Source organism: Meleagris gallopavo, chromosome 2 (assembly GCF_000146605.3).
Source record: "Meleagris gallopavo isolate NT-WF06-2002-E0010 breed Aviagen turkey brand Nicholas breeding stock chromosome 2, Turkey_5.1, whole genome shotgun sequence".
In the NCBI taxonomy this organism is placed as follows: Eukaryota; Metazoa; Chordata; class Aves; order Galliformes; family Phasianidae; genus Meleagris; species Meleagris gallopavo.
The window spans coordinates 106995276-107005622 of record NC_015012.2 but is presented as its reverse complement, the minus strand read 5'-3'; the positions used below and the strand labels follow the sequence as shown (position 1 = coordinate 107005622).

Sequence of the window (10347 nt, the reverse complement as noted above, 5' to 3'; positions counted from 1 at the left end):
TTTCTTTTTTTTTTCCCGGGGGTCGCGGATCCGCGGATCCCTCCGCCCTTCTAGTCACGGAACCGGGCCGAACCAGCCCGTAAACCGTTGACAATGACTTTCCATAAATATTTGCCTTTTCTTCCACAATAATGTATATGAAAGAATGTGTCCTGAGTTTTCTGCTCCATCAGTAAATGTTACTTGTTCACATTATTTAAACATATTTCTTCTAAAGCACAGAACCTACTTTACCCTACCTTTACCCTTCAAAAAGGCAGAGGTGCTACATGTGGAAATTTCCAGGCCAATTGGTAGAGGCCAAGCTTGGAGCTAAGCCACCAGGACAGTCACTACAAGTTCAGCAGGCTATCTGAAACCAACCAACTAACCAACCAACCCAAGATGATCCAGTTTATCAGTGCAGCAAGAAGTGCTCAGTACCAGATGCACGGTAAGCATGCTTTTGGGCAGAGGTCTTCTTTGTGCATGAAGAACAAATGTACAGCAAGAAGTAGTTCAGGACTCCCAGTCTGAGTTTATGCCCTCTCTATGCGTTCTCTTAGGATGTGGAAGCACTTCCTTGGTCAGTTGTTTTCTTTCCCACGGGTCTTTTGCAGAGTCAACACGTGCTGTGGGATGGAGCTCATAGCATTAGGGCAGATCTTAATGATCTGTAGAGCAAAGCTGGACTGAGGTCATTGATCCAGCATTGTTCTCAGAATTATTTAAATTATTTCCCTACATTCACTTTCAGGAACACTAAGCTGATAATTGATTTAAATAAATAATATTTGTGTTCTGGCTTTAAGTTCATATTGTTGTACGAGGTGTTCTTAAGAACCATCTTTAAATAGCTCTTTTTATGACTACGAGGTATATTTTCTACACAGCTGCCTGTTTAAAGCACATGATGCACCTGTTCTGGTCCTGTGTTGTAGTCATCTTGCCTAATTTGTTTCAGAGGATGGCATATGAATGGTAAATGAAAAAGTGAATTTCTGGGAGGAAAATGATCGTTTCTTTTGAGCATTGGTATTTTATTAAGATATGGAGAATACCTCTGTTTTTCATTTGAGAGCTGAGAAGATCATTATGGAAAGGCTAAGATAATAATACCATGAATCCTACAGAAGAAAACAAAAAAGGAAACACAAAGCACAGAGGGAAATGAATGATGATATCCACATAACTGTAGCCCCATGTTCAGTAATAAGAAAAAAAAAGCAAACTGTTGAATGGATTGAATGGAAAAAGCAACGTGATCAATGGATAAAGATTGTTTTGGTGCACATCTAAAATAAAAAGATTGAAGGTAGTGCAGGCAGTCCCAATCCTGGTGTTTCCCAATTTTCTCTATCGCATTTTGGCTTGTCATTAAAGAACACATAGATGCAGGTCTGCATTTCTGCTCCAGTGTAGATTCCTATTCAGGCTGTTGGGCAAGAAGAACTAAATCTCTAGGAAGAATCACTCACAGGTTTTCAGAATCAATTGCATTCCTAAATGTACAGGCACTCAATGACTTTGATGCTAGAGCTTTTAGGAATAATCTGATAAGCCGATCCTAGGCTGTTTCCAAAATACATCCTCCAATTTATCTTTATATATAGTATTATGAATATAGTCTAGATTGATTGCTGTCATAATCTTGGATGAGCTGAGATATTCCATGTGAGATGCTCTGTGTCTGGGCTGGATCAATTATTTATTCTGATGTCCCTGGTTGCAATGCCTAAAAAATACCTCAAATCATTTGACTGTTTTGAGATTGGAACGAAGGAACAATTTTTCTGTCCATTCCAAATTTCAGTGGTCAAATGGAAAAAAAGAATATTAAATGAGCACATGTAAAATCCGTACAAAGACCCACCTCATCTTGTAGTCCGATTTGTTAGACATGGTGAAAACTAAGTGGAAAGTGAAAGTTGTCAGTGGTGTGAGTACACGTGTGTTTGATGAGGAAGATGGGCATGAACTTTAAAAAGCATCTGTGTATCTTTGAAATCAGCTCCAGAGTCAAATGAGCAGTGGGGTTTTATTGCTGTTTTTACCATCTTTCTTTATTTCACATATTTATCCAAATACATAAGCTCTTGGTGATTGGTGCATGCTGACATTCCTTCTGCTTTTTCTTGGAGATGCTGAGTGGATTCATCTGAATAGAGACAAAAATGGTTTATCTGCACATAACATGATCATTAGAAATTAACTTCTGTGTTAGAGGAGAGGGTGGTGAGGCAGTGGAACAGGTTGCCCAAGGAGGCTGTGGATGCCCCATCCCTGCAGGCATTCAAGGCCAGGCTGGATGTGGCTCTGGGCAGCCTGGGCTGCTGGTTGGCGACCTGCACACAGCAGGGGGTTGGCACTGGATGAGCGCTGTGGGCCTTTGCAACCCAGGCCATTGTAGGATTCTAGGAGGAGGTGAGTGCATCTACATTGTGACTCTTCCTCCCCCAGTGTAGCTCTACTATTGTGCCATCCACGTAAAATCTGGACGCAGTAAGTGCCTTTTATGACTCTTACATCTTTATGACTTTAAACTCTGGCTGTATTCTTTGTTCTTCATTGACTCTGTCCAACAGAACTTAAAGTTGTGAATGGCACAAACTGATTTATGGATATCTGTGGGAAAGAAAAAGAGTACCATTAAATTCGGCATGGTCTCTGAGTGTCTCATAAAACTTAAAGGTCATCTCAGAGTGTTGAACAGAGCAAATTCATTGTAGTTTTTAGATCACCCTGTCTAATTTCAAGCAAACCTGATAGTTTCAGAATAACTTTTTTGGGGGAGATTGGCTTGTTAACAGTGTTATGCAGTTACAAGAAAATGTGGTCACAGCTGGTTCTGGTTTCTTAGCTAATCCACCTGATTGGAAACAACAGGTTTTTGATATTTTTCCATTTCTTACACTGACACCTAGTGTTCAGAGCTCTTGTATTTTCTAATAGTGCACTTTGTTATTAATAGATAACTGCCAATACTGAAGTTCGACACCACTGTGCAAAATGGACATTTCTGTTGTTCTTAAAGAGAAAACTGATGTCAAAGGTGTTACCATGAAAAAAAGAAAAAATTACTTTGGAAAATACAAATAGTTGCCCAATATTGGAAAAACTTGGCAGAAGCTATTTTACTTCTTGAAGTGCTGCAGAATTTATTTTTGTAGTGTTAAAGGACTTTATTTTTGGCAAATAGAACTCCTCTGTCTCTGTGTCACTGACCAACAAAAACAGTGATAACAGCAGAAACCCTTCGATCAGTATTTATTGAATTGTGGGGAATGGCAAATGCTTTTTATTTCTGTCTTCTTCTATCTTCAAGCCACGATAGGAGTGTTGATGGCAGCACAGTCCTTGAGTGGACAGAAATTGAATTATAAACAAAACCCACACAAACAATCTTGTCTTATCTCAGACTTGCAAATAACTGCAGTAATCAAAGTATGGGTTGAGACCAATCCTGATGAAGACAACATCAGACAGAGTCAAAGTGATGCTTTAGCTCTCGTCCCAATGATGTTATTGAAGATCTTTCATCATGTAAGATAGTTGGTTGAGGATGGTGTGTAGCTGCATCTGAAAACATGAATGGATGTTAACGTTTTATTGTTGGCTTCTACATAAAAATGAAAAAAGCTCAGGTGGAGAAAACATACTGTAAAATTACCCTCAATCCTTGATTTTAACTGTTTGGGTTTTTTTTCCCCATGACTTTTCTTGCAAGTGAACCCAAAAGCCATCTTTCTGCATCGAGACTTGTGTGTTTTAAGTGTCCTTCCTTACATGCTCTACCTTGCCTTGTTCAGGAAGCAGGCAGCAGTAGCAGTGCACTGAACACCCCCCCCAGCCAATGGTCTCCTTTTGAGGAAATTCAGTTCTCACCCAGTTTCCAAGTGGATCTGAAAGTGACCATTAGAACATTCTCTTTATATAAACTTTGGTGAGCTTCATTAACCAGACTCCACTCTTCAATTCTACTGTTTCAGTTTTCCCTCCAGAGATGACATCTTCCTTCCAGACCCATCAACTACGTATTCTTTAGATTCTTGTCCTGTTAACACTGAAAGTTAAGAAAAAATAACTGGTGTTTTGCATGAGGTGAAGGAGTAAGTGGCTTGATCACAGGAAAGCTTGAAGGAAGCAGATGTGAGAAAAAATTTTGGAAGCTTTGCATCAGTTCGTACAGGAATGATCTTCTCAACACAATCTTCTCTTGATGCTTTGCAGTCATTCTTGTCCCTCTCAATTACTTTCAACGCTGATTTTAAATACAGTGTACAGCATGCAGTAGTCTCTATGGTATACGTAAGTGTTTTCAAGCTCAAATTGCTGTTCTCATGCGCTCTTCCTTTAAATTTCAGTGTGCAATCTCATGAGTCAGACTGCTCATTTTCTGCCATGTTTGGTACAGGTTTTGTACTTCCCTGTGTGCAAATGGTGTATTAGAAAGTATGCATCCCTGGAGGTGTTCAAGGCCAGGTTGGATGGGGCCCTGGGCAGCCTGGTCTGGTATTAGATATGGAGGTTGGTGGCAGCAGGGGGGTTGGAGCTTCGTGATCTTTGGGGTCCCTTCCAATCCAAGCCATTCTCTGAGTCTATGATTCTATGCTGCAAAGTTGGGTATCAGTAATTCACATTCATGTGAACCACTCAGAGTTCAGAGTGATATCAGAGAAATAAATCAGAGTCGAGAGAGAAGAAGAGTACTTATAGAACAGCATTTATTTGGCTTTTTTCATGCATTTGATTTCAGGATGAGGTGAGTTTGGAATGGTGATTTCTCTCTAGAGATTATAAAAGATGCTTTTGGCGATGCCATCTCAGACGTAGGCATCCATGATCAGCCAGGTAGCTCTCAGCTCAGTGTGCGAGACAGGAGTCCCCTTTTACAGATGCCCCTCTGTGACACAACTCATGATGCATTCCGAAACACAGGAAGATAACTGAAAAATCTCTGTTGTATAAAAGAGAGGATAACAGTGTCAAAAGCAGTGGAAAACTCAGAGAAAATAAAGACATAGTGAAAGCCCAGATCTCTGTCCAGGAAGAGGCACATAGTGTCCCATTATGAATAGTTTCAGGAGAGGGGATTTATGAAAAGTCAGGTTGGAGCTGATCCAAGACAGAGTTAAAAGAAGGGAAGTCTGTGTGTTAACTGAAAACTGTATGTTCTACGTTTTTTTGCAGATGAAGAAAGAGAAACAAATGGGAAAAGATTTGGAGAGACAGGTTCCAGTGAGATATGGGTTCTTTTAAAGAAAGCATAGACTGAGGACATCTGTACACTGTGAGCAGAAATGCCAGAGAGCAATGAAAAATGGAAAACTAAGTAGGCAGGGTATGATGTATGTACTGTGGTGGGTCAGAGTTGGGAAAAAGTCCAGGATTTATGACAAGAAAAGGTGTTCAGGAAGGAAAACTAAGTGCAACTGTGTGGGAATGCATATATTATCTGTTGTAGCAGAAAAAAAGGAAGGAGCTAAAAGAGCAAGTACGATTGCAAATGAGCAATAGGAAGGCTGAGGTTCATCAGAGAGAATCCCAATAGGAAGTGGGATAAAGATGGAAACAAATTTGTCGTGGATGGAGTCTGGAAGAAGATCCCATCACCTCCTCTCAATGGCGAGAGGATGGGAATGTGTCATGAAAGATAGGTTTGAAAGAGAAACCAGCATTGGTGCACTGGAGCTTTCTGAGTGGTTTGGAGAATCAGTTTGGGAAGCAGGTTTGCATAGTGTTAGGTACTGATGACAGGAAGGCGGTCAAGAAGTGGAGTGATAATTAGCAGACAAGTTATTCCCAAATTGAGTCTCCAGTAAGGTCAGATAAAGGAGGTGCACAATGATGAATCAGGTGGAACAGTGCCATTGGTGTGACCATGAAGGAGAGCGAACGAGTAAGAAGAAAAGGAGAGACAGTATCTACATCCCAGTCAGGAATTAATATATATATACGTGTATATATTATTTATTAATTACTGAATGGAATTAATAGTGAGTACTTATACAGTGGTACACGGACTAATGCGAATATATAAAATAAAATATATTCACAAGTTACTACTTCTAGCAACCATTCTTACAATGCTCAGTAACTACATTTTTCACAATCTCTAATTTTTATATATGTTTTCACATTGCTTGTCATTTTCACCTTACATTCTATCATAATTCCAGATCAGTAAAAAGAAGCCAGATTGCTTTTCTGATGCGAATCTAAAGTACAAAGAGAACCAGTGTCACGAAATAAATAAATGGCAGAGCTGAAAAAAGTTGACTAGTTGTAGCTGAGAGGGAAGCTGTGCAGTTATTTGTATTGATGGTCTACGTCTCAGCCAATTGGGTTTTTATTTGACAATCCAAAGGTGTAATAACTTTTATTGTAAGAGGAAGAAAAATACACCAAGGCTAATAAATAATGGAGGACCTACTAGGGATATGCATAAATGCGTATCCTGTTCCTATGTATATACAAGCTTAATTATGTCTCTTTTAATTTTGCTGTTTGATTCAGTGGGATTGTCAGGTAATCATCCTTCTGAAATAACAGAAGGGGATACAATTTCGAATAACTTTGTTAATCTCTTCTGGCTGTTAAAAGAAAAAGATTTATTGGTATCAAATTTTATTGCATTCTTAGAATTTCCGAATTGATTGGCTGCTGGTTTAGCTTACTTGTCTCTTCCAGTTAGAAACCCAAACACAACAGAAGAAAGACATCACATTGAAGCTGACGTGCAACAAGTGAGTGAAAGTTCACTTGGCTTTTTCTCTCAGCACCAGGTGCAAAAGTTGGCTAAAAGTGCTGTGGCAGGCAGTTATTTTAAAGCAGTTTCTGGTTTAGTGTTTTATCAAGCCCAGGAGTAAAATATTCTGCAACTACTGCAGTTTCACAAAGCTACTTTTTAAGGTAGAACTCTGAATTGTTTAACTAATTAAAATGGCCCAGTAAAAACATTAATCATACCAAAACCATTAATGAGAGAGTATGTGGGATTTATGGAGGGCAATATAAAGTTTGTTAAAGGTGTGTCTCATTTTTTGTTTTAATATGCAGTAAATTTGCATTCTCCATATCTAGCAGAGGTTCTTATAGTCTTGAGATGTATCTGATTTTCTGCATTCCCTCGTATGAGTGATGGAGAATTGTGGTTGTTTCTGAGGAAAAGAAGAAAACCCAACTGTGTCCTGATTATGGGTGTGCCATACTTGGGGAGATGTTTTGTAGAATAGCTGCTGTACAGCTCTGCGTCATACTTTACAACAGCAGTACTCTATGCTGCAGTTTTCTCGGAGTGGTAAAGTGGTGGCTCAACGATGACATAAACTCCAGAAGTGTAGAGTTCAAGTGGTTTGCATGTGGGATTGCCAAATAACACGGTTTTGGTTTGTTTTCATTTTATTACGCCAATTCTCCTCCCCAGATGTCTTGGATTTCTGTGCCCCTTCCCTTCGCCTTTGATTCTCGCTCCTTGTAACTAATGATTTTTATTAGTCATCCTGCTAGTGCTCAGCTTTTTTACTCAGCACCTGTTGTCTTCAAAGCACTTTAGAAGTAATAACTGATTAGTTCTCCTGCTAGTCCTGAAAGAATTTCACTCTCTCTTCACATGTGAAAAGTGAGCTAAATGACTTGCCTGGAATTGTCCAACAGGTTTGACACCTGTCTTAGGACTTAATCTGCCTAGTCTGTGTCTGCGCTACCCTGTCTCTTGCCTCTCTACGCACTGAGTTTGTAGCACCGCAGTCATAAGTGGAACATTTCATAGAATCCCAGACTGGCCTGGGTTGCAAAGGCCCACAGCGCTCATCCAATCCCAACCCCCTGCTGTGTGCAGGTCGCCAACCAGCAGCCCAGGCTGCCCAGAGCCACATCCAGCCTGGCCTTGAATGCCTGCAGGGATGGGGCATCCACAGCCTCCTTGGGCAACCTGTTCCAGTGCCTCACCACCCTCTGCATGAAAAACTTCCTCCTCAGATCCAACCCAAACCTCCCCTGGCTCACTTTAAAACCATTCCCCTTGTCCTATCACCACCCACCCTCACAAACAGCCGTTCCCCCTCCTGTTTATCCGCTCCCTTCAAGTACTGGAAGGCCACGATGAGGTCTCCCTGCAGCCTTCTATTTCCTTTTGGTTAATGAGACATCCCGATTAGAATCTCAGTCCTGAACTTTGCTGAAGAAGCATGCTGGAAGGATGCCAAGAGACGTCTGCCTTTGGTCCTGATCTATTGTTGGTCTTTTTACATGAAAGCTCTGAAATATTTGTAGCTGTGCACTTGTGTACACAGATGCATATACACAGACATAGGTACAACTATTTGTTGAATCAAGTCCCCTGATTGGAGGAGTTACAGATAAGTGCTTACTAAAGCCTTGATGTAAGCTGCCAACAAGCGCTGTGAAATGCTCGTGGATAGGATCTTGGATTGATATTCTTGTTGAAATCACAGAATCATATAATGGCTTGGGTTGGAAGGGGCCTTAAAAACCATGCAGTCCCACCCCCTGCCATGGGCCTCCAGCTCAGGCTGCCCAGAGCCCGTCCGTGGCTCTGAATGCCTCTAGGGATGGGGCACCACAGTTCTGGGCAGTGCCAGTGCCTCACCATCCTCTGAATGAAGGATTTCTGCCTAAAAACCTATATTTCCCCTCTTTTTAATTTAAAACCATTCCCCCTTGTCCTGTCGCTATCAGGGCATGTGAAAAGTTGTTCCCCCTCCTCCTGACGAGCTCCTCATTACTGGAAGGCCGCAGCCTTCCCTTCTCCAAGCTGAACAAACTCAGGAAATACTCCTACTATGAAATTTATATGGGAAAGATGATGCTGTTAAATCTAGTGCTGTGAATTCTGGAAGTATTACTTCCGTTTTTTTCTTTACCTTTTCTTATGGGCCTGTAGCAAGAAATCTGCCCAACCTCTCAAGTGAGGCAGTGCTCTTGCTTCTGTAATAAATGCTCAGATAGTTTGCTTTTTTTTTGGCCTGTCCATCTCAGAGCTATTTCATTCTGGAAACAGAATGAAGTAAGTGTTCTCTAATATGTCATAAATCATAGTTAAGACTGGAAATCCAGTCTGACACTGTGGTCTCGATTTGTGCAGTTTGCCTACCATTTTTATTTCTGCAAGGCAGTATATGTATTTGAAGGCTGGAGTTTCAGCCAGGAGTTTGAGTCTTAACTGTGTTTCCTTCCTTTAACAGGTTGAAAGCAAGCCTTTCAGATTGCTTCAGTATAGATTTTAGTACTTAAATTTCCTTTGTGTTCATTTTGGTCCCCTTCCAAATTTAAGCATGTATCTGAAACTCCCTGAAAACTCTGTGAATGGGAGCAGTTACAATAGGAGGTGGTGTCATTTCTATCTAACTGACTTCAGACTTGTTTCCAGTGATGCCTGATGTTGAACTCAGTCAAACTCTGCAAGCTTAAAATTCAGAGCCCTGCACAAACAGCACAGGGTTTACGTCCTCCTCCGAGGTCCCCAGTGTTTTACCGTCTGGGTAGAAAAAAAGAAGTCAATCTCCTGAAAAATTTAGAGGTTAGGACATTTACTTTACTTTTTAATCTGAACAGAACTATAAGCTTTTCTTTTCTTGTGTGAAAATCTATTAAAACGAGAACAAACCTGATCTAGCAATAAGCCTTGTGTGTAGGGCAGTTGTGTTGGAAAGACCAAAATTCAAACGTCTGCTCATTAGAAGAAATTAACCCCAAAACCGCATCCCCTAAATGCTGAGTGCCATAAGATAAAACTGCTGAATAAATCTTTGGATGTCTTGTCTCCTATGAAGACAGACTGAAGGAGCTGCGCTTGTTTAGTTTCCAGGACTGAGAACATGATCTTTAAAGGCCCCCTTCAACACAAACCCTCCTATGGTTGTACGATTATTTCTCTCTTAGATCTTAACCATGGACCTCTGAAGCATTGCCTAGTGCCGTATCCAAAATTATTTGTTTCAATAAATAGGGTTTTTCCAATGGAAAAATATTTCCTTTAAAGGTATCAACCAGTGCTAATGATTGAAAAAATCATATATTTCACACTTGCATGTAATAAAAATAGTTCTTGACAGTCTCTGAAAAAGCCATTTTAGATTAAGACTAAGGCTAAGAGAGTTAAATACAAGGGGAAAAAAAAAACAACACCTGTTTTGGTGGCAAATGGGTATGGGATATTCCTTGTTCTTAGCTGGTAACTTCAACTCCTGTAGATCTCATACACAAAATACAGGTAAGAGATATTGTATGTTAAGTGGGATTTCCATATCATATCCTTCATTATCAGATTAACCCGTCATAGAATCACAGAATGGCCCAGGTTGGAAGGGACCTCAAGGATCACGAAGCTCCAACCCCCCTGTGCCA

General features: G+C 40.5%; 1 protein-coding gene across 1 annotated transcript in view; it reads left to right on the top strand.

Moving 5' to 3' along the window:
• Positions 1-5249, top strand: part of SUPT3H (SPT3 homolog, SAGA and STAGA complex component) — a 38995-nt gene extending 33746 nt beyond the window's left edge. The window contains exon 8 of the mRNA XM_031552270.1: positions 5170-5249. Within this exon, the coding sequence (XP_031408130.1) occupies positions 5170-5249 (80 nt within the window). The remainder of the gene's footprint in view (positions 1-5169) is intronic.
• Positions 5250-10347: the final 5098 nt, after the last annotated feature.